At 48.0% G+C, this 24,047-nt stretch overlaps 1 protein-coding gene across 4 annotated transcripts in view; it reads left to right on the top strand.

Moving 5' to 3' along the window:
• The first annotated feature begins 5,248 nt into the window (after nucleotides 1–5,248).
• Nucleotides 5,249–24,047, top strand: part of PAX7 (paired box 7) — a 136,430-nt gene continuing 117,631 nt past the window's right edge. For 2 of the 4 annotated variants that reach the window (XM_061601063.1, XM_061601061.1), the window contains exons 1-5: nucleotides 5,249–5,337; nucleotides 6,666–6,821; nucleotides 14,505–14,640; nucleotides 19,147–19,382; nucleotides 20,522–20,648. In XM_061601063.1, coding sequence (XP_061457047.1) covers nucleotides 14,556–14,640; nucleotides 19,147–19,382; nucleotides 20,522–20,648 — 448 coding nt within the window. In that variant the 5' untranslated portion in view covers nucleotides 5,249–5,337; nucleotides 6,666–6,821; nucleotides 14,505–14,555. Of the gene's footprint in view, nucleotides 5,338–6,665; nucleotides 6,822–14,504; nucleotides 14,641–19,146; nucleotides 19,383–20,518; nucleotides 20,649–24,047 lie in introns of all 4 variants that reach the window. The other 2 variants (XM_061601062.1, XM_061601060.1) reach the window with 1 other exon arrangement.

Raw genomic sequence — 24,047 nt, 5'->3', positions numbered from 1 at the left:
GTCACTGCTGGTGAGTGAAGACAACACTGAGCTAAATGGACCAATTTATACTAAGGCACCTTCCTATGTTCCCCGTCGGCCTGGCTGAGTTTTGAACCAATCCCGTAGGAAGCTGACTTTGGAATTGGATTCTGCCTTGGCACCATCAGTCACTCAGCCTCCCTTATTACTTTCTTCCTACAAGGATTTTTTGAGCCTTTAATTCCTTGGCCAACTTCATTTGCTTTCTCTCTCTCTCTCTCTGTTAGGGTTGCTGCATTTAGTAATAAGTTCTTTGAACCATTAACTCCCTGGAGTCTGCCAGCCCAGCTTCGCAGATTGATGTACCTTCTTCCTGGGAATAGAAGAGGTGCTTGTGGGGAGGGGAGCAGAAGGGGGGAGAAACTGCCCCAAGGATTATGATAAAGACTGCTGCAGCCATGTTGATATGCTGAGCGTGTTCTTTAACTTTCCTTCCCCTTAGTGAGGGTGCAACATAGAAACTCATGAATCTTACAGAATCAGATCCTTGGTCTGTCTAGCTCAGTATTGTCAACACACTGACTGGCAGCAGCTTTGCCAAGTTTCCGATGGGGGGGAGGCCTTCCCAGCCCTAGCTAGAGATGCTGCTGGGGACTGAAGCCCAGACCTTCTGTGTGCAAAGCAGATGCCCTAACACTGATCTCCACCTCTTTCCTTTAAAATAAAGCAAGATTCTAGTCCTCATCATTCTGAATAAAGGGCTGATTTAAACAGGAGCACAGGAAAGTGCCTTATACAGAGTCAGACTGATGGCCCATCTAGCTCAGTACTGTCTACACTGAGTGGCAACAGCTTTCCACGGTTTAAGTGAAGAGTCTCTCCCAGACTTACCTGGAGAGGCCATGAGGGATTGAACTTGGGACCTTCTGCATCCAAAGCAGGTGCTCTGCCTTTCTGCAGAGTAGGCTGCAGAAACAACTGTCTGCTGCCTCTTCTGGCATCTTACAAAGCTCTGGCTCGCACAAAGCGATCCTTGAAAGCTGGGTTTGAAATGGGGCAGAGGGAGTTTTTTTATTTTAACTTTCTGAGAAGTATGACTTGGTGTAAAGCAAGGGCAGGGAACATCTGTGGCCAGCCAGCTGCTGTTGGACTCCCAAATTCCATCACCCCCGGCCAGGATGGCCCCTGACCAAAGATTGTGAGAGTTGTAATCCAACAACAGCTGGATCTCCGAAGGATCTCTTGGGTTTCCAAACAGTTCAACGGCCCCAGAAGAACAAGGATGCCTCTTCTTATGCCACCATAGAACTACAAATCCCATTTTGCAGTGCACCTCTGAGCACATCGTATCTGGAAGAGAAGCCTCCAAGGCCTTGCTTTAAACAAGCAGTGGGGAACCGTTGGCCTTGCCAGATGCTGTTGGAGGACATCATCGTTGATCCTACTGGCCGAGGTGGATGGGAAATGGGAATCCAACAACATCTGGAGGGCTACAGTGAAGAGCATCGCTCAGTGGCAGAGCATCCGCCTTGCACGCAGAAGGTCCCAGGTTCAATCCCCATCTCCAGGTGGGGCTGGGAGAGACTCCCTACCTGAAGCGCTGGAGAGCTGCTGCCAGTCAGGGTAGGCAATACCAAGTTAGATGGACCAATGGTCTGACTCAGTATAAGGCAGCTTCCTACACGTTCCTAAATCTGAGCTACAATACAGAATACAATGCAATGGAATCCTCTGGCATTGCCTGGCCCTGGCACCAGTTTGGCGCATCCATCGTTCTGCGGTTCCAATGAAAGACTTATGAAGGCTGGTTCCTTGACCCATCAGCCAATTTTCCCTGGAATGGGAAGACTTCCCTTGGAACTGGTCAGACAAAAGGGCAAAGGAAGTGAGGAGACATTTTGGTGAGTTGCCAACCTCCGGAGGGAGGGAAATAAACTCTGTTCCTTTCTTGACCCTGAAACTCTAATATAAGGCCGCATATGACCTAAGGAGGTGTGTCCATGACAGAAAAGTCATTCACGCAGAGACTGAAGGAGACTCATTATTGTCCCACCACAAAAGCCCAACACCCCATAAAACAATCTGCCTGGATTTTTGGCCTCCATCTCCCAAGGAGTTAGATAAAGGGAGAGGTAGAGACAGCGTATCCTGAGATTTTGCAATGGGACGGGTAGATGCTGGGAAGGGGAGGGGAGAGAAAGAGAATTCTTTCTTCATCTTTCCAGCTCATAAACTGGGGTGGTGTTTCTGACTCTTTTCTTTTTTTCCCTTCACCCACCTTCTGACCTCCTCTGTTTGAGGCAATTAGAAGCTACCTGGGGAGTGGTAAAGAAAAGGGGGCAGGGTGATCAATAGGGCTGACTCAACGCAGCCCCAACAGTTGCTGAGATGGGGGAGCAGTTATGAAGGGGCACCAATGCGTGGGGCAATTTGTGCCAGCTAAAGCAAAATTATGAGAACATTAAGAAAAGGGCCCTGCTGGATCAGACAAAAGCAGGCCCATCCAGACCACCATCCCATTCCCAACAGTGGACACCCCGGGGTACCTTGGAAACCCACAAGCAGGGCTTGACAGGGGCAGCTCTCTGCTTTCATTTGTCCCCAGCACCCAGAGTTCAGGAGTACCCTTGCTTCTGAACAGGGAGGGCCCATTGCCCAAACCATGGTTTCTTTCCTGCCCAAACCATGGTTTCTTTCCTGCCCAAACCATGGTTTCTTTCCTGCCCAAACCATGGTTTCTTTCCTGCCCAAACCTTGGTTTCTACATTCATTTGGACAGGTATCCAAAACTGCATAAACTGTCTTATCCCAGATGGGTTGTCTTGACTACTCTGATGGGCAGCGGTTCTCCAGATAGTGAGATGGGGGGGTATTTGGCCCCCGGGGCTGAGGCTCTCCACCCCTACTCTACATGCTAAGCCTACCCTCTACCACTGAGCTATGGACCCAACTTCAGTGGTTTAGGGGGTAGGGGGGTAACAAGGACCAGCCTCTATTGGCAAGGGAGCAAATCCCTGCCTCAGACATTTTCTAAACAGTACCTTTTGAAACCCCTTAACATCAGTAATGCTGCCTCCATGTCAGGTAGCACAATACGAGTTGAAAACTGCTCTCTCTGATCATGTTTCTCTGGAATCGCTTTTTAATAAGACGAGGCTACCCCTTCAAGCAGTTATAATGTGATTTGGTCTGGTCAGCTGCCACAAAAGTTAAATGGTGTTGTAACAGGGCTGAGCCTTCTGTGTGGCTCGTGGGCTAGGAGGACCAACTTGCCCTCGGGATGAGTTATTGTTGGGAGTTTTGGGGAGGGAAGGCTAATTTCTTCATAAAAACATAAGTAGAGCCTGCTAGATCAGGCCAGTGGCCCCTCTAGTCCAGCCTCCTGTTCTCCCAGTGGCCAGCCAGGTGCCCCAATGGGAAGCCCCTGAGCAGGACCTGAGCGCCACAGTAACTCTCCCCTCTTGCAGGTTCCAGCAACGGCATTCAGGGCTACACTGACCGTTTTGTGCCGCAGAGCAGAGCCATCGTGGCTAGTAGCCATTGATAGCCTTCTCCTCCATTAACGTGTTGAGTCCTCTTTTTAAAGCCATCCAAGTTGGTGGCCGTCTCTGCCACCAGTGGGAGTGAATTCCACACTTTCATTCTGCCCCTTCTTTTTTCCATTTTTGCTTTCTGCCAAAACAGAGAGAGTGAGAGAGACAGAGAGAGCTACGCTGTGTGAAAAACATAGGAAGGCTGCCTCGGGCAAGGGTGGGGAATCTCTGACCTCCATCTACCTTTCGGACCAGACACAATGGCAGCCACACATAAACTGTGTTACAGCAGTCAAGTCTTGATGTTACAAGACAGGGACAGCGCCAGGCATGACCAGGCCCTTGGGCACCAGGTTCTCCTGGGCCTGCAGCACCCCAGGCCAACACACCCCTGATACATGTGGTGTGGGGCTAATACATCCACCTGCGTGCCCCACCTGCCTCTTGTGTCACGTGAATAACATGCACACCATCTGCCAACTAAGATGATGGCAGGGGCGTCCACCCTTTAGGGAAGCCCCTGCCACCATCTTGGGTGACGGCAGGCATGCACTCACAGCGCACGTGGCATTCACACTGATGGGAGAGATAGGTGGGATGTATGCAGGTGGGCTTATTGAAGCCCGAGCTGTCTGTATTGGGAGGGTTCCTGGGAGCTTCTTCTCTGCGATCCATGGCAGGGCCAGGTTGCAAGACCCGATGCTGCCGCAGATCACAGAATGGGAGCACCACACTCCCACCCTAAGCAGGGGTCCTGCAGGAGTCCCTCTGGACCACAGGGGCCCTTGGCCAGGGCCCAACCTGGCTGCCGTCTGACGCCAGCCCTGTTACCAAAGCATGGACCTTGATCTAGATCCATCTAGCTCAATATTGTCTACACTGACTGGCAGAAGCTCTTCAGGGGTTCAGGCAAGGAATCTTTCCCAGCCATACCTGGAGATGCTGCTGGGAATTGAACTTGGGACCTTTGGCATGCAAGGCAGGTGCTCTTGCACTGAGCTAGTACCCTTCCTACGGAGCTCTGTTGAGGAGGTCTTTGTGCTCTTCATACAAGAGTGGTATGTTCCAGGTATAAAAGCAAGACTTTTTTTGGGGGGGGGGTTCTTTTCAAGACACAGGTGAGTGAAACCCTGTAATGAAAGAAGGGAGGAGCGGGAGGGGGAGAGAGAGCAGGATGAAGGGGGGGAATTTCCCTTGCCGTCATACTTTTATCTCCTGTAACTACCCCGATAAAGAATTAAATTAATTTCATTTCGATGATGAAGGAATTAATACTCCCCCTCAAAAAAAAATTGAAAATGGAGAATTGAGTTCAGGTCAGAGGCTTGAATCTAAAAGAGGAAATAAAGCCTTGATATTCACATAGGAAGATAAAAGTTATTATGTAACCACAAAGGGATCCTATTTTAGAAGCTAAGACTATGAATTGTGTCAGTGTCGACCAAGAGATCCCTCTGGGAAAGCGAGATTGTGTTTTTAATTCACCTCGACAAATAGGCAGCCGGGTTGCCATTCAGCAGGTGCACCTTTTCAATGCAGGCCCAGCTGTATTGAACTGGGGTGGTTCTCCCTGCCATCGCTGTTCCCTGCCTCTTCTGTTTCTCCCCAGGGGAAGGAAATAGATCAGGACCGTTTGTCAAATTCATTTTGTCTACTTATTCATCCTCTCTGCACCCCCAGAGGAGAATCTCCAAAGATGAAGAAGGACGTCAAGCCTCGCACCACACACCGAGGATGGACCCGACACCCCACGGGTCAAGGAACATGTGCACCAGGCAGGGTCCGCTGGAAGAATCAGTGCTGAGGATCCCCTGGAGCAGAACCAGATTGAGGGACAAGCCAAGTAAGCCGTGGCTTAAGGCTTTAGGTTATGAGGGGCCTCCAAATATGGTGGCGATAACTAAGAAATTTTATTATAATTGGAATTGCTTTCACTTAAATAACCTCATACAAAATCCACCACCAAAATTCTGAACCCTGGCCTCTGTGTCCCAATCCACACCCAATCCCATCAACGTCCCTCTCAGGGTTGCTGTACCACTTGGATCATCCATAGGTTGCTCAACCTGTGGAACTCCCCTTAAATATTAGGCAGGCATCATCTCTGTTATCTTTTCGGTGCCTATTGAAGACCTTCCTCTTTCAACAGGCCTTTTAAGTACAGACCTTATCCCAGTCTGCTTCTGTGTTGGAATTGCTTTTTAATATGTTTCTAAAACTTTTTTAAAAAAAAAACAATATGTTTTTAACCTTTTTTAAAGATGTCTTCAAAGCTTTTTAAAAAAAAGTTTTTAAAGATGTTTTGTTTTAATGTATTTTCAAGTCTGTTTTTATGATGTTTTAAAGTGTTTTTAGTGCTTTTGTTTGCCGCCCTGGGCTCCTGCTGGGTGGAAGGGCCGGATATAAATCAAATAAATAAATAAATAAACAAATAATAAATAAATCTCATACCCCAAGAGGAGCCAATGCGAGCCAGTCAACCAACTCATTCTAGGGTAACATTCTGCACCAGGCACCATTTCCGTTAATCCTCTCCTCGCCACTTTCCCACCATTTCCCCCCTCTCTCTCTCTCTCTCTGTTTTTTTACTGTATGGGGCTTCTGAATCTTGACATGGCTTAGGGCAGTCTTTCCCAACTAGTGGGCCACCAGATGTTGTTGGACCACAATTCCCATCTTTTCTGACCATTGGCAATGCTGGCTGAGGCTGATGGGACTTGTGGTCCAACAACACCTGGTGGCCCAACAACACCTGGTGGCCCAACAACACCTGGTGGCCCACTAGTTGGGAAAGGCTGGCTTAGGGCATGAAGATGTCGTAATCCAACCTGGCCCTGGAGGAACACTCTGGAAGGGAATGCCTGCTGGAGAGCCCTTGGCACTTTCAGAGGAACCAGTCAAGCCCCCACTGAGTCCTCAAGAATGCTGATGCCACACAAGGCCCGGCTCAAAAGACAAGGACGTTGTGTGCATCTATGAACCCAGAGTTGTCATATTGCTCAGGAGTCAGGGGTCTCCTCAGGAGTCAGGGGTCTTCTTGTGAGTAAGCAGTCTGTGAAAGACCTTCACTACCAGCAGCTGTGGTGGGGGAGTGGGTGGAGTCTAGGAGTCCAGAGTATATAAGGTCTCCCTCGTCAATCTTCCAGCTGGTAAAAATACTATTGTCTCCAGGTGTGTGGTACTGGCTCTGGGGGAAACTCTGCTTGAAGTCCCTGTGGTGTTGACTTTTGACCTTGCATCTGGAATGAGTATTGGACCTAGAATGATTCTACGCGCTTGGCCTTGCTTTGCTTGGGCTCTGCTGCACCTACAACCCTGTCCTTATTGGTGAGTGTTTTGCTAAAAGGCTTATTATACCACCTGAGATGTATGTTGCAGAGGAGTGGAATTAGGGAGCACCTGAGTGAGCTGTGCGTGTTTGAATCCTTGCTAAATATTACACCTTCCCTGGAATCGATCAGACTGAGACTTTAAGCTTCAAAATAAGAAATAATTTTTTTATTCTGGAAGTACATACTTGATAGGAAAGAGTTCTACGTTTAGCTAACTAGCTAAGTTAGAGATACAAACACTAAGCCGAGTGTTTGCCCTCGTGCTGTGAGAAGAGAGAGAGAGAGAGAAAAGAGAAGATGTTTTCTCAAGAGAACAAAGAAGCTGGTAGATGTGGTCAACAACCTGAGAATATCAGTCTAACAGGAAGGAGGAGATCAAAGGATAGGTATAGCCTAACAATCAGGAGGTCTCCTCTCTATCCACAATTAAAAGAAAGCCTGAACTGTGTTCAGGCTGAGGTTGGGCTGAATATCACACAGATGCACCCTCTTGTGGAACAGAGAACCTGAGATGCTTTTGCAGAGCCAAATAACTTCTGTCATGTCTTAGAAGAAGGCCATGAAAAAATGTCCAGGTCCTCTGCTCTGTGTGAGCCCATATCTGAGACACGTGGAGATGGTGTGAGATTTTCACCTTGGATTCCTATGCAGATAAGATGGGAGAGGAACTACATGGAAATGAGGCTGGGGTGGAGGCAGAAGCACCCGGTTGGGCCCTGTGCCTACCTCACTGCAGGAAAACAGAGTTCTTCTAAGTGAGTTGCAGCTAATCTGCTTTCGGTGGGGAATTACTACCCAAGGCCTTCCAATGGGGACAAATAAGCAATATAAACATATTGTTGATGATCCCAGAAGCCACTTAGAAGTTCAAAGCCCCAAAGAGATCCAAGGACAGCCTCTTAATATTTCTTGTTTGGTTTTATTTTTAATGCCTTTAATGAAAATGATGCTTCACTCATTGCAAAGATGTTATGCGCCGATAAGGTAATCGTTTGAGGGTACAAGCTTCATCCTATTATGGCTATGCTCAGGGAGTTGATGTGACAACTGAGTGTCTCCCGTGGGCTCGTTGATGCTACACCAGTTGTTTGCCACCACAGGTGGTCAGAAGGTAACTCCAGACCTGTGTCTTTTTGTGTGTGATGTATGATACTATATACTGGGGGAGCATATGGAATATGTGATTTTAATGCTTTGTGTTAACTGCCCGGACTGCCAAGTTCAAGCAGATGACGATCCTGTGTGTGCTTTCCTGGGAGTAAGTCCCATTAAACTCCATGGGCTTACCTCCAAGTAGGCAATGTTAGGCTGACTCTACCAGTTGTCAGCGAGTTAACTCCGAAGTATTATTAGCATTGGTATCTCTTACCCCCCCCCCCACCCTTTGCCTTAAGATCCCAGAGCAGGTTACAGCCCTCCAAAATTACAATATTAAAATCAGCTTGAAGCAAATTGACTACATTTATATCTTGCCTTTCCTTCAAGGTGCTCAAGGCAGCATAGATGGGTCTTTCTCTCCCCTCCTCCTTTCTGTTTATCCTCACAACGACCCTACAAGGTAGGCTATGCTGAGAGATATCCCTCTTCCCCACCACAGGTGAGCTTCATGTGACTAAGTGGGGATTTGAACCCTGCTGTCCTAGTCCTGGACGCTAACCACTGCTCCACACACTGGCTCTCTTGAACACACACATACACACACACACACATACACACACAAATGAAAAGGTGGCGGAACGTAAAGTGTTGGTGAGGCTGCCCTGTTTGCTGAGAGGAGGGCTGAGTACAGAGCCAGTGTGGTGTAGTGGTTAGAGTGTCTGAGTGGGACCTGGAAGATGCCAGGGTTCAAAATCCCTGCTCAGCCTTGAAGCTCACTGAGTGACCCCAAGGCCACTGTCTCCCAGCCTAACCTACCTCACAAGGTTGTTGTGAGGATAAATGCAGAGAGGGGGAATCATATTGGTACACCACCTTGAGCTCCTTGGCGGAAAGACAGGATGCAAATGTCACAACCAACAGCAAATAAATACAAATTCTGAGAAAACTGTGTTGCACTGTGGATCTCCAGCGAAAAAAAAGAATTAGAGTACCAGAGCTAAGAAACACAAAGACAGCAAAAGCGAGGGGGTGTTGTACCCCTCTCTTCTTGGGAGCTCAAGTGTTTCTAGACACTTTTTTAAAAAACTCCCTTTCTCACAGACACCCCCCCCCAGCAAGCTTTAGCTGTGAAATCTTCATTTCACCCCTCTGCACTTCTTAATTGTTGGGAAGAAGGAAAAAGGTATACAACGCAATTTGTTTGCCACCAGGAGACACACACACAGAGCCCTCACCTCCTTCTTGTTTCCCTCTTCTCTTCCACACCCACATTAGCCAGAGTTCCCTTAAGTGTGTGGGAGGGTTCCCCTAAGTGGCTGATCTTCCACCACAACCCCCAAATCCTCACCACCTTTCCCATGTCCTAGTCTAGTGGGGAACGAAGGAGTCGTTGAAATGTCACTGCAAAAGGATGCAACCCCGCCTCACCAAAGGACCAGCTGTGAAAATTAACCCTTCCCATTGGGCAGAGGCGAGCAACCCCCTTCCTCCTCTCTGGAAAGCAAGGACTGTTTCCACCTGGGCTATTATCTTTCCACCTTCATCAGCTGAAATCCAACCTCTCTTCCCCCCCATTAATTAATAAATGGACCCCTCCAAAGCAAACATCTGGATCAACATTATTATTAGGTTGCAAGAATGACTAGTAAATGCAATCATTTTGGAAATCTCCCCGTGCCCTTTTGGATAAGTTTTTGGGAAAAAACCAGCTAGTGCTGTTTCACTGAAAATCTCCCAGTAAATGTGCGTGTCTAGGATCAAAATGGGGGGCCCAGCCGCGCGCGTGCGTGTGTGTGTGTGTGTGTCAGTCAGAGCAAAAGAAAGGGACTGCAAAGCATCTTGTGGCACTTTAAAGACTAAACTTAATTATGGCATCAGCTTTCGTGGAACACAGTCCCCTTCAGCAGTCGCAGGAAGTATCCTCTTGAGTTCCAGGAATATATTACACACGGGGAATATTTGGGGGGAGGTGTAACCAGTGAGATTTGAAGGAAATAAAACGCAGCAAAGCCCAGACAGTGATAATTACATTATTAACATTTTTAAAAAACAGTTGTGGATAGCATAGGCATCCTGGTATCGGTGAGCCAATCCACACGTGCAGTGCTGATAAAAAAGGAAGCCTTTGTCTCGATTCGGTCCGCAAGCGCTAGCAACGAATTGTGAGGCAGGGCTTTTCCCCTCTGAAGCCCCTGTGTTGCGGGGATGCCGTTTTAAAATCGGTTACTGCATAGCTAAGCGGCAGGTTTGTAAAACGGGTGAAGAGAGAGTGGGCGCGAGGGATGCCTGCGGATGCGCCCTGGCTTCTGTCCTGCTGGTGAGGTTTGCAACCCTTGCTCTTTGGGGCGCCCTTCAGTCAACACTGCACCCCTTTCGCCGCTGTCTGCAAAGGAAGGGCGACTCAACCAGCATGAGAAAGGGTCCGTTTTCGCTTCGGGGTTTTGGCTGGGTGGAGCCCAGCGTAAATCCAGGTCGCTCTGACTCTTTTGCTGTTTCTGCGTCAGCATCCACAGTCAACAGGGACGCGTGTCAACCCCCTTGCCGCCTTTATCGATCTTACCTGTCGATCCCGCTCTGCCCCATCCTATCAGTCACCGGGGATCTTCTCTTTGAAATCCTTCGGGGCGCTTTTGGAATTAAATTTCTTGTCGCTTTTAACTTTCAACTCTCCTCTTTCATCGCCCCCACCCTCCAAAAAAAACCTGTTTTCGCCCCCTCCACATCAGAAATGCGGGGGAGAGAGCTTCCATTAAATTAGAAGCGCATCGATATCGAGGTACATGTGGATATTTGTCCCCACAGACTTCTGGAAAGTAAGGGGTGGAAGTAAGGATGAGGAAGGGGCGAAACTGTTTTATCGCAAGTCAAAAATCTCCACCGATCGTGATTTATTATTGTCGATATTACTCGCGGTTCATATTTATAATTGTTATTAACTGCATTTTCGTCCTGCCCTTTCTTCAAGGAGTTCAAGGTGGCGTCCAAACACGCCCCCCCATTTAACCCCCACAACAACTCTGTGAGGTAGGGTTAGGCTGAATGGCAATGACTGGCCCAAGGTCACCTAGCTTCATGGCTGAGGATTCGAACCCGGCTCTTCCGGGTCTTCGCCCGCCTCTCTAACCACTACACCACCTCTGGCTGTTTCCAAAGCATTTCACCTACATCGGGTTGTAGCCCACTAAGTTCTACTCTGTGAAGAGACCCGTTTAACCGAACCGGTCCAACTGAATTGGCCCACCCATTAACCTCACTTGGGTCTAGTAGGGCTGGCACCGGATACAACCCGTCCCAATGTCTGCATCGGTTAGGAGAATTATCAGTTCGTTCCTCTCCCCTTCTATGCGAAAGGGATGGGGGGAGGTTAAGAAAGGAAGGGTTCTTTCTCCCTCTCCCCAAAAAAGGCTTCCTTGGCGGTTTCCCTCTCACCAGGAGCCACAAAACACCCCCTCTCCTTCAATATTCCTGAGGAAGTGTCTGTTCCTGGTGATGGGGAGGGATTTTCCATGCCCTTTTGCTATGTGAGAGGAGAGAAGGGAGGAATAGTGAATTTCTTTATTTCTTTATTTAATGCCGCTACATGTTAAAGGTCAAACAAGTGGCTCAATTCTGGGTGATCGATAAAAAGTAGAAAATGCATAGGTTTAATTTTTTTTTAAATGTTTCATACGACTTCTCCTCCCCCCCCCCATTACTGTGGTGGGAGTGGGAGGTTCGTAGAAATCTTCCTCTTCAGGAAGGTTGTGAAAGTACAGTGTGTGGCACCATAAACACTGTTGATTAACGCGAGGGAGAATCACGCATTTGACTACGCAAGGCGCTAGTCAAACAGAAATGGCAGCGCGATGGTTCAGAGGAAGAGGCGATGCGAAGATGCTTCTGATTTGCGTGTTGGAAGATGCATGCATATTTTCCCATCCGCTGATCCAAGGAGATGCAGGCAGGCAGGGATGGCTAGTTAACCTTCCCTCTAGTGTCGTTTGCAGAAGTTTTCTCCGAATAAATGGGTTTTTTGGGGGGGAGGAACAAACCATAGTTCGGAGTCTTGGGTCGCTGCCCGCTGTGAAGGGGGGATCGAGTTGTACTCCTCCTCAAAGCTTCAGAGGAAGGGGGACCACCACTACCCGCAACCACCGCTGTCCTGGGTTTCAAAGAGTTATGTTCGCAGTTTCGCAGAAGAGAGAGCCTTGTAGAGGTATATAACCACGCCGGTGAAATTGACCAACCAGCCTGGATGAATGAAATTGACGAAAAACTAAGCGATGGTTCCAATGTTGTTACTCATATTGGCATCACCACCAAAGTTCCAGTTACTGTGCCTTGGTTTGAAAAGTATTTTAAATGATAATAAGAAAAAGTGGAGTATGCGGCCTTAACTAGTTCTGGGTAAGCGATGGGTTGAGGTTTTAATTTTAGAGATTGCTCGTGGAAGAGGGGGAGTAAGCCTGGTTGAATCCAGTGGGACTTCCAAGGAAGAGGTGCATAGGATCGGGGGCTGCCATCTTAGACACTGCTTGGAGTAGGCGCCATTAAACTCAGTAGGACTTACTCCCGAGTCAACGTGCATAGGCTGGGGCTGCCCTGCGGCAGATCTTCTCCATGAAGGCTTTGTAAGAGAGTCCACCAAATTCGCAGAAGCTGACTCCCCGAGAATAGGGTCGGGCTGCGTGCCTTGAGCGATCTTAAGCGCTTTCAGGCAAGCCTTCTCTCGGGCCAGTGTAGCCTTAATTCCAGATGAGCGTGGTTAGGATCGGGCAGCCTAGCTGTGATCTTCAAGTTTCTAGACCTCATGAAACCAGTACATCAGAGGTAAGGTTCCAACTTCCTAGCCCACAGAAGCGATGCACAAAGGGGAGATGTGTAAATCTCACACCTGAATGTATTGACCCTCTTGAGTGTCTAATTCTACCAAAGCTGAGAATGGGGATCCCTGAAGAGGAAACTGAGCTGCCCACCGGCTCGCTCGTAAGCGTGCTCTTCACCGACTTGTTCCTATCAAAGTCTATTGCCATCCAATGAGGAGCAGAGCGCTAGCTCGGAGGCAAGGCCAAGGAAGCGATCCTCCAGCTTCTTAAGCTGAACTGAGGGCCATTACCTGAAAGTTACCAGCATGTCCCAGGTGTGTGTGTGGGCAAACACCTGTCAGGTGTGGTGGCAGGGTGAGCCCCTCCCTGAAAGAGTCACGTGCGTCCCAATGAAGGCTGGAACTCTGGGAAAGGGAGATAATTTATTTATAAATAACCTATACAATGGTAATTCAGATCTGGTCCTGTTGTGTTAAATGCATATCATAAGTCTCGCTGAAATCTGTTAGACAGACTTGGAGGTAGACAGATAGATAGCGCAGTCAAGGCGAGCGGGTCCTCCCTGACTTTAAAAAAAAGACGACAATTTCAAGGCTATATTCAAGTTGGGAGGGGGCTCCAGTTGTCCCCTGTCCTCTTTAGAACAAAACTTTTGTCCATCCTAGCCCCTCCCCTTTAGGGGGAAAACAAGGAGTGGTTAGTTCGGGGGGGACTCTCTCAAAAGACGGGGGTGTCGGGAAAGTGGTCCCTGGAAGAGTTGGGGCGCCGAAGAGAAGGGCCGAGATGGGAGGTGTATTTACTGAAGTCTTGAGGTGAGCCTCCCTCCTCCCTTGCTTTTTGCTGTTCCCCCAAGAACTCAATTGTTCTAGCGAGTAGCAATTGCTTTTGACGAAATAAGTTTTTTTTCGGGGGCGGGGGGTTATTGGAGGACGACCTTCCAGAGCGGGAGAGGGAAGGGACAGAGTTTGCATCCCTCCCCAGGTAAACTACGGCAAAGTTCCTTTACAAAAAAGGAAGAAAGAGAGAAGATCGGCACGCCACCTCTTGAGGATCATATATATAAGGGCAGATTCCGTTGTCTCTCCTAAAGAGACCACTAACCCTTACTACCCACCCACCCCGCCTGCGGTCTTTTGTTTTGTTTTTTTCCAGATATGCGTCTGGAAGAAGAGGGAAGAAACAGCCCCTCTGCGATTGGCTCCCGAACCTCAAAGTTAAATCTCCCCTTCCCTGCGCTCATGAATAATTAAAAAAGGAGGTGTTTTTTAAAAAAGAAATATATCCCACCCCCGCAGCCTATCAGAGTCGCCTCGGAATGTTCCGTCCGTTTCCTCCGATGCGCCAAAGTTCAACCCCTCTTCACAACTTCCAGGCCCTTTCTATCCTAGCAGTCATCAGACGCCCACCTTCTCCTCCCTCTCCCGCCCCCCCAAAAGAAGCAACACACGCACACAAAATAAAAGAGTGAGGAGGAGAGGGGGGAGAGCCGCTCTCCACCGCTGTTCTCCAAAGAAGCCTCGCTTCTCCTTCGCAGTCTTGGTCGCGCATTCCTGAAGGACGCACGCTCAGTTCCAGCTGGTCGATTTCAGCTTCCCCCCCTTCAAAAAAACAACAACTCTGGGGTGCTTGGGGGGGAGGCTGGGAAGAGGGCACAGACTTGAGGGGGGCGTTTAAGTTCTCTCTATCTAGATTCACTCGCCCCAACTTTTTTTTTTTAACAAAGAGTTGGACTTCCCCCTCTTCTGATTTTTTCTACTTGCAATCTTCCATCGCAGCGCCCCCCCCCTCCAACTCCTCGCGTCCATCCCCGTAGCCTGGACTGGAGCATGGCTGCGCTCCCTGGGACAGTACCAAGGATGATGCGCCCAGCACCCGGACAGAATTATCCCCGCACCGGATTTCCTTTGGAAGGTAAGTGGCTCTTTTCTTTTCAAGCTGGAGACTTGTTACGGATAATAATTCTGTTTCCCCCCCACCCCTACTCCTTGAATTTAGCGTTTTTGAAATTCCCGGGGTCTCCTTGTCCGTTTTAGTAGGTTTATGTTCAACTTCCAACTCGTATTAGTTTAAACTTTTAACCTGTAGTTGCTGTTTTGATCTCCTCTCCCCCCCCAAAAAAGGATACTTTGTATTCCAAAGGAAGTTTTAAAAGTGCGCTTTGAAAACCACCCGAAGGCTGGATCCTTTTACTTGGGGGAAAGCCCTCTCGCGATCAAGAGGGACTTTCTCCTGAGTAAAATGCCGAGACCGCGATTACACGCTTTTCTTTATAAAGGGAGGGCCGGTTTGGACAAAGCAAGTCGTCTCCCTCGTTCTGAACAAGTTGGCCTTGGGATGCAAACAGTCTTTTTCGCCGCAGGTTTCCTTTGCTTAGGAATCTTCCCCGAATTTAAAAGAGATGCGTTTTCCAAATGATCCTCCCTCATCTGGTCGTTATGCTTTTTTTGGGGGGGGGAGGAATGGGGAGAGACTGCCTGTCCGTTCCCAGCTGATCTAGCCAGTAAGTCAGGCGACCAGATGTCCATTCCTTAACAATGAAAGGGAGTAAAACTGACCAGATGCAGCGGCGATGGAACGCCGGGCGCCCCGACGTTCCAAAATCCCTTTCCCCTGTCAATGTTCTCCGATTTCTAACCTCCCCAATCTTCCGCCCCACTTAACCCCCCAAAAAAAATTTGGAGGAGGGGGACATGATTAGAATACGACTCTCAAACACCTCCCTCTTTCCCCCATCGACCCCCATCTCGCAAAAACAAAAAACCCACACCATTTCTTTAGGCTCTCCCCCACCGTCGCCTTCCCCCATTCGAGACCAAAACAGAATTAAACAAACTCCAGGTCCCCTTCTCTGCATTTATTAAAGCAAAGCTCGTTCAGCCGAAAAGCGTGCTCAAGTGGGCTAGCTGGGGGGGGGGCACGCAGGCTGAGAAAACCCACACGCCACGGGGATTGGAGTGGGGGCCCCTCCTTTTTCTGTGGCAAATGAAGTAAAGCGGCCTGGAAAGGGGAAAAAGGGATCAAGGAGGATTACCAAAATATTTGTACAACGTGATTGGGAATAATGACGAGCCGGGGGCGGGCGGCGGGTGCCGGCGCCTCTCGAAGGCAGAATGGCCCACTCGAGGCTGATGATAGCTGGAGACGAGTGACTTCGAATTAGCGGCGCGTGATTCTTGATTAAACCCCCAGGCGAGGTCTGGAATCTACTTTGCTTCACTCTTCACGAAGAAGAGTGGAAGGGGGGGGGAGAGAGCGCCTCCTCTCCCCGCCCCAATCCGAGTCTCCTTCTTCCACCCTCCAAGTGTGATGCGTCGCATTTGCTCAGAGAGTAACATCTCCCTACTCCGCAAAATAATGAAGTGTTGAAAACGAGAAAAAAAAACAATGAGAGCAAAAGGGGGGGGGGAGAACCTCACGCTACTTTCCCCCCAACCCCTGCCTTCAGCTCTATTTTTCTGGGCCAGAAAACTGGGGGAAATGTACATTTTTAGATACTCGCTCCAAAACCCATCAGAAGTCATCTCTAAGTCTTATCCAAGAGCCTGGCCGTTAAAAATTTCTCCTTGGTAGCACGAGAGCTTTTAATCAAGCTTTGTATTGGTACGAAGAGTGCTTTAAAAAAAGGGGGGGGAGTTCTTTATTTTGTAAAAAAAAATCTGAAAGACAGTTTAATTCTTTGTGTTGAGTGTGGGCTGATTTTTCAGGTGCAAAACAGAATTTATTTATGCAGGGTGTCGGAATCCTTGCAGGTACAGATAGGTATAAAAGCATCGAAAAGCACTTAACAGAAGCGTGCTCTGGACCCCTTTTAGGATTCGGTTAATCGCTCAATACTGTTAATTGCAGAGAATATATGGACCGATAGATACCCCTCATAAACTACTGCGATGTGTATATGTAAAGACAAAGAGAGAACTCCAAATAAATGTATTTATTTATTTATTATTTGATTTATATCCCGCCCTGCCTCCCAGCAGGAGCCCAGGGCGGCATTATATAATTTATATATGGGTGGAGATAGATATGCATATTCCCCCCCCCAAAAAAAAACAAGCCACGTTTCGCTGTTTATTCCAAGTCAGACAGGTCAAACAGATCATCTCCCGAAGGTGTGTGAGAGAAAAAAGTTTTAAAAAAAGAAACCGCAGTTTTCTAAGCTGTGGCCCTCTGAGGGGAATAAGGAAGGATATTTTGCAATTTATCAAAAAAGATGGGATGGGGTTAGAGGACGTGTGGTCGGGGGGGGCTTTTTTAGGGGAAGCCCCCAACCAAACCCACCCTTATACAGAGAGAGATCAAGACAGCTGCCGGGGAAACGCAAACAGATGTAGCCACGCTGGGCACGATTCCGGAAAGGCACCGAGGGAGACATTTATAAAATATATGTATTGGGGTTAAGGATAAAAGGGGGTGGCCGTTTTGAGAGGTTTGGGTCTGGCATAGATATTGTCTCCGGCTGAGTCCTACTCAAAGTAGACCCATTGAAAGGGATGGACCGAAGTGAATGGGGTCCATTCATTTTCATGAGTCTGCCCTGAGTAGGGTTCATGGTAGATACAATCCCCTGTAAATAATAATAATATTTTAAAAACTACAGAAAAACGCTCGAGGGGTGCAATCCTACACATGTCTACTAGGCAGTAAGCCTCGCCTGGGGTCAAGGGGACTCCTTTCGCGGAGAGAAGCGGGGATGGGATTGCCTAGGCGGGGGCGTGAAGGGAGGAAGTCTGGCCAGAGGACTCGGAGCCGGGTCTACTCGGGAGTAAGCTCCAGAGAGCCCCACGGGGCTTCCTTTCGGCGGCTCCTCTTGGCTGCGCGATCCTCGGGAGATCGGCTCCGCTGGGTTCAGCGTGGCTTTCTCTGCCCAGTGCGGGGGGTCGTGGTTTACAGAGAAAGATTTTTTTGAGGGGGGGAAGTGTGAGAAGAGCACACACGCCAGCCCTGCCGGTTTCATCCAAAGTCCCCCAGCTTGCCTTTCCACGCTGTTTCTGTCACAGGGCTCGCTTTGGCATCCACACTCCCTCCGGGCAGCCACTGGCCCACCGGGAAAGTTTTTTCCTGATCGGGGGGGGGCTGAGATCCTAAAGCCCTGATTTTGGTGGGATTCTTAGGCGAAGTGTTGGAAAGAAAGAAAGAACAAAGATCGCATGTCGTAAAAAAATGATTGGGGGCAGAGATTTTTAGGGGCGCCCCCACACCCCCGTCTACGGGTCTGTTTCTCACACAGAGGTCGCTTGATAGTAAAATATCCCCCTTTTTATTATTTCAAACAGATTGCGTTTTTGCGCGTTACAAATGAAGGCTCATCTTTATTATGCCCCCCGTTCACTGGGGGTAGACTCCGGCTTAACTGGACCCTAGTGTGGGTCAAGGAGAGTTTTTGCCCGGTGGGGTGGAGCGACGCAGCCTTGTGTAGAACTTGCTACAGTAGGACCTAGAACTTTGGGGGCTTAACGGAGACCAAAATATTTCCGTTCCCTCGAAGTCTTCTGTTTAACTGGGTTGCTCATCAGGCCCGTGGAAGGGGCGGGCTGCTCCTTTGTGGAGGACCCCTGAACCTCATCCAGACCCAATGGGCCGGTGATGGGCGCTTCTGTGTCTCCAAGCGGCTGCAACCGGCAGCTCATTGCTCCCCTAGACGTCAGTTCGATAGAGAAAACCCAGAGGCTTTTATTTCCAGGCAAACGCCGCTAGGATCGGGATCCAGAATGTGGTGAATGATATATTCCAAACCCTCCCAATTTCTTTTCTTTTTTTAAAAGAACTTGTTAGCCACGATTTGAACAGAAACCGAATTGAAATGCCCTCGCTGACTTCAGCCCTCTCTGGCTCATTGATAGGATCAGGACCTTCCTTCCGAGTAATCCGTACGGAGAATAAGTACAATACTGACTAAAACGCCGTTGGGTTGACTTCACCATCTTCCCAATCTCGAGGCGGTGAGCCAAGGGAGGGAACCCTGATCCAGAAAGTGGATAAATGTGCCTGTATATTTAAATATCGATGATATCTCTATAGCTGTATAAATGCTGTCTCTATCCAACCGGCAAGTTGTGCATAACTACAGGGAGTTTATAGCAATTAATTAGTGTGCGTATGTGTAGGGGGGGGATAGCTAGACAGAACCCCCAGCCAGCCACTGAAGGTGCCTTCCATTCCCAAAAAACGGTCTCCTCGAAATAAAAGCCTATTTAACTTCACTGGGGACTTACTCGTAGGTCAGCGCCTTGCATCGCTATCCTATACCTGTCTACTCAGAAGTAAGTTCAGTGAGGTTTAACCCCCCCCTGTAAATAAGCAGAGGATTGCCCGCCCTTCAAGCGCAATGGGGGGCTCCCTACTCCGGAGGAAATCCACCCATCTTCAGATCGCATTCTAAACGTCACCTTCTCTCCCCCCCCTCTCCTTACCCCGCAGTTTCTACCCCGCTGGGCCAAGGCCGGGTCAATCAGCTGGGGGGCGTCTTCATCAACGGGAGGCCCCTCCCCAACCACATCCGCCACAAGATCGTGGAGATGGCCCACCACGGGATCCGGCCCTGCGTGATTTCCCGGCAGCTCCGCGTCTCCCACGGGTGCGTCTCCAAAATCCTCTGCAGGTACCAAGAGACAGGCTCCATCCGCCCCGGAGCGATTGGCGGCAGCAAACCCAGGGTGAGTGAGTGAGGGGGAATCCGGGGTGACTACCTCAGTGGGTGCTGGGTGGGGCTCTCTGCTTCTCGCTTTTTCTTAGCTCCTCAACACACCCTAAAAGCTGGCTGTAGGATCTTGGGCCTGGGGCTGCAATCCTAACCCAAGTTACCGATAAGTAAGCCCCGTTGAACTCAATAAGATTTCCTCCGGAGGAGACCTAGTTAGGCTTACTCTGCCAGTCCTCAAATGAAACACAGCCGAGTTGTTGCTTTTAAAAGTCCACAGGATCGTGACTCCTGGCTGCAGTCCACTGAAGGAGTCAGTCGGGAAAGTCTTTCTTTCGAGGAGACGCGCCACGGATCAGGGTGCTCTCCCTGCTTGCTGGCTTGCTGGTTCCCTTGTTTATCAGTCGCCTCACGCGATGAGCCCCTGGGCGAGGCGTCATGTCATCTCAAACAAACATATCGAAATACAAAGCGTTCCTTGAAAGCAAGAAAGCGAATTTTGCGGGCTACCGCTATGGTTCTTTTTGACACTTGAGAGTATGGTGTTAACAGTGGATAAAGTGTGCTATTGATTTGTAGCTCCCTCCTCTGTAAATAATATCCTTTTTTTTTTACTTTCTAAATTTTTTTAAAAAATGATCGGAGGGGGGAACCCTGCGCGTTTCTGGGCACGTTTAGTCAGGAGTAAGCCCCACTGAAATCAAGGGGACTTGCTTCTGAGTAAAGATTGTCGGAAGGTTCCCTTTGCCTCGACGGGTGGGGGAAAATCCTGTCCCAACTAGGCTTTAAGCCCCAGTGAGCCTCTTTGAACCCCGAGCCCTAGGGATGCTGGTTCTCTGAAAGCAGGCTTACTCCCAGGTAAACGTTCCGAGGAGTGAAAGCTGGCTTACAAAATGAGCGTCCTGTGGTGCTTTTTTTGGGGGGGGGTCGCATTTGGGCAACCATCAAAGGCTTTAAAATAAGGGCCCTCCCATTAAAATCTGGGCAGGGAGGGGTCTTTTTAAAAGAACCTTTTAAGGGGAGATGCCTGAGTCGGAGGCACGGTTCTTTTCACTTTTTTTAAACACCTTAAATTTAAAAGTGGATTTTCCCCTTTTCTCTCTCCCTCCCCATCCCCTCTATCCCTTCCCGATCGCGCGTTGATCACAAAAGCAGGTTGCCACTCCCGACGTGGAAAAGAAAATCGAAGAATATAAGCGAGAAAACCCCGGCATGTTTAGCTGGGAGATCCGCGACAGGCTCCTGAAAGACGGACACTGCGACCGAAGCACCGTCCCTTCAGGTGAGAAGGCAGCTTTGGCAAAAGCCACAGAGAAACTGGCCCGGGTGATGAAGGGAAATTCCATGGGAAAAATTAAGCTAAGGATGTGTTTATCTACAAACAGCCCAGCTTGGGACCAAAATCTTCCCCTCCGGGCTAAGAAATGGGGGGATTCTCAATGCACGTTTTGTAGCTCCTGGAGAAAGTGCAAGACTCCAGCAGCTTGCAGAGTCCTTGTTCCAGCCTTTGTCAGGACAATACCATATCTGATTGGAAGTCCCATACACAAATAAAATAAAATACTCCTTTGTGCGTCATTAGCTGCATGCCTCGAAATCAGCCCTCCACGTTTTCTTTCAGTGAGAAACTGCTCCCCAAGGAGGCGTCCTGTGATACTTCAAAGCCTGCACAGTCCTTGTGTCTGGGCTATGCTGCTCCAGATGGAGAACCCAATTGTTGGATGGTTTTCCACAGGGATGCATAAATAAAATCCTTGGCTGTAGAAAGCTAGCAAAGCAAGGAGGGAGCTGAACTGGATACTTTCTCTCTGATCTGCCGGCTTATTATTATTATTAGATTTATATCCCGCCCTTCCTCCCAGCAGGAGCCCAGGGCGGCGATATAGGAGCAATATAGGAGCAGTCAATCTTATGAGTCCCCCTCAGTTGCCGCTTGAATTGGTACAGTCCAGAAAGAACTTCAGCTGTTAAGTGAGAACTAAGTCCGAGTCAGCTGAGGTTGCCACTTTGGTCATTGGGCCCTGATCTTGTCCCGTGAATAGTACCTGGTCTTTGTAGTTACTTAATGGAAGGGAGGGACCAGAACAATTGGGGATCCCCCCCCAGTATTTGCAAATCAGGACTTTTAGTGACACTTTGAAGGGACAGTAAGTTGAATTAGAAGGTTAAGTAAATTTGAAAGTGTTAATTGCAAATGGATGGAAACTCATAAGTTTCAGATATAAAATGGGTGTGTGCGTGTGGGAAAAGGTTGCTGCCTTGGGTCCTACTGGAAGGAAGGGCAGGAAATAAAGAAATGTAGAACTGATCCTAAGTTCTCTTTTAATTTAGTGTGGCAAGACACTATCTTTAGAAATTTAGTAGAGAAAACTGACCCCCAGCACTATATCTTCTTGACAGAAAACTTAGTCCTTTACTGTGGGTTGTATCTAAATGAGTCCTACTCAGAGTAAAGCTAATGAAATTAATGGACCTAAGTTAGTCATGTTCATTAACTTCACAGGGTCTACACGGAGTAGGACTAGCAGTGGATACAATCCTATATGTGCTATCTCAACCTCACCCCCCTCCACCCCAAAAGGTGGCTGTGCACATAATTGCCCAGTAACAGAAAATATTTTGTTGAACCAAGTTAGATTGGAATGTGAGTTTGCAAGCTGAAGGCTTATCTAAAACTCAAAACTTTGCATATCTGTATCTCAGTCTCCCAGATTTTGGATCACAGAGATTTTTCCCAGTATGATCATGTCCTTTGCTTTGATGTGACCGTTCTTGTTTGCTTTGCATTACCCTGTTTAAAAAAACCTGTTGACACTCTGCATGAATCAAAGCTGACACTTAAAAGTAAAAACTTGATATTTCACTACTTTTCTGTGTCCGTTGCCTCTCCTGGCTGTTTGGGGTGATTTGAAAACAATAACAGCAAACCAAACAATCCCTTTTAATGCATTTTTCATTTGCTGGATCAACCTTCTGAGTAACACAGAGCTCTTTATCAGGCTGGCGGAGAGTCCAGTGCAACCTGAAAGCTAGCATTCTACATTTAAAAAACACTAAAGAAAATCTTTCCTTCTCCTCTGTTCTTGTTGTATAGAACCAATAATGCCACTGCTAAGAATTCTGTCCACCATAAGCCTAAACAGAAAAGCTACACATTGTAAGCCACATTCTTAAACACCTGTGAGTGGGAGGTAATTGTAGCAGGGAGAAAACTGGGCTATGTAAGCTTTCTTTCTGCTGTGCTAATTTGCTACTTGAGAGGAGTCCACTTTATGTGTAAGAGCAGTCAAAACTGAGATCAACACCCCTTCAGTTTGAAATGGTGTAGTCCTCTGTAGTACCACCTCCAAGACTCTGCCACCTCCTTTTGTTGCATACTGACCTGGCTGGACTGTACCACTGCAACTTGCAGGTGTGTCCCAAAACGTATCCAGTGTCTAAATAGGGGAGCTGGGATTCCCAATATTTGGATGGATGCGCTGAACACTTTAATACCTGGCAGCAGGTTGTTGTCATGTCGCTGTGTCCCCCGCTCCCAATAGTTTAGAGCAGTTCTACTGATTGTTTTGCATGCAGTCCACTTTAATAACTGATGTGAAACGCAAGGCATAAATATTAAAGTGAAATAACTGTGAACCACCTTGAGCCGGTAGAATTAGGGGGGCTATACCAAAACTGCATAAAAGGTTCCCCTTCTAGGCACATGTACTTGGAAGTAAGCCCTCTTAAGATCAATGAGACTCAACTTGCAAATACATTTAATCTAAAGACCAGGGTGCAAAATAAATGAATGAAATGTCTTTCTAGCAAATGTGAATGATTTGTGAAGGGTGCACTCTAGAGAGCATCAGATACGATAATGGTCCCATTCAAATTAATACCCTTTAAAGTATATAGTTAGCGCTTTTAGGTCCTATTCATTTCAGTAAGGGCGGGCTTTACCTTAGTTAGCTTTCACTCTTCCCTCCAGGGTGTGTGTTCATGGTGTGGATAAGATTTTTAAAATTCCAAGAAGTTATGTGTGGTTTTAATTTAGGGTGAGAAAACCTCCTGTTGGTGTGATAGAAAAGCACATGGATTTTCTGGTTCTACTAATTCTTCATCAGGCAGGATGCAAGATAGATAGATAGATAGATAGATAGATAGATAGATAGATAGATAGATAGATAGATAGATAGATAGATAGATAGATAGATAGATAGATAGATAGATAGATAGATAGATAGATAGATAGATAGATAGATAGATAGATAGATAGATAGATAGATAGATAGATAGATAGATAGATAGATAGATAGATAGATAGATAGATAGATAGATATTCCACCCTACCAGCCCCAATGGGTACCAGCTGCCACCAAAATGCTAATAAGGCAGTGTACACTATAAGATAAGATGTATTAAATGATTATATCATCAATCTTAAGACAATGGCTTATATGGAAGGCCACAAAAATGTATGTAAGTCACAATTAAAGGTGGCTCAGGTCTCTAAGCAAGCATACTGTTAGGACAAAGGAGCCAAGATAGGTTCTTAGGGGCCATTTGAAGGCCTGTGCTGGAGGTGCAATGTGTAGGCAATGGGGAAGGAAATTTCACGACTGAAGGGCCACCACTGCAAAGGTCCTGTGCATCATGCCTGCTAGCCTAACTGATGTGGTTGATGATAGGCCAGTGGACA

The sequence above is a fragment of the Rhineura floridana genome, chromosome 18 (genome assembly GCF_030035675.1).
Source record: "Rhineura floridana isolate rRhiFlo1 chromosome 18, rRhiFlo1.hap2, whole genome shotgun sequence".
Lineage (NCBI taxonomy): Eukaryota > Metazoa > Chordata > Lepidosauria > Squamata > Rhineuridae > Rhineura > Rhineura floridana.
Note: the sequence above shows the minus strand (reverse complement) of the source record. Positions and strands in the feature narration are given on the sequence as shown.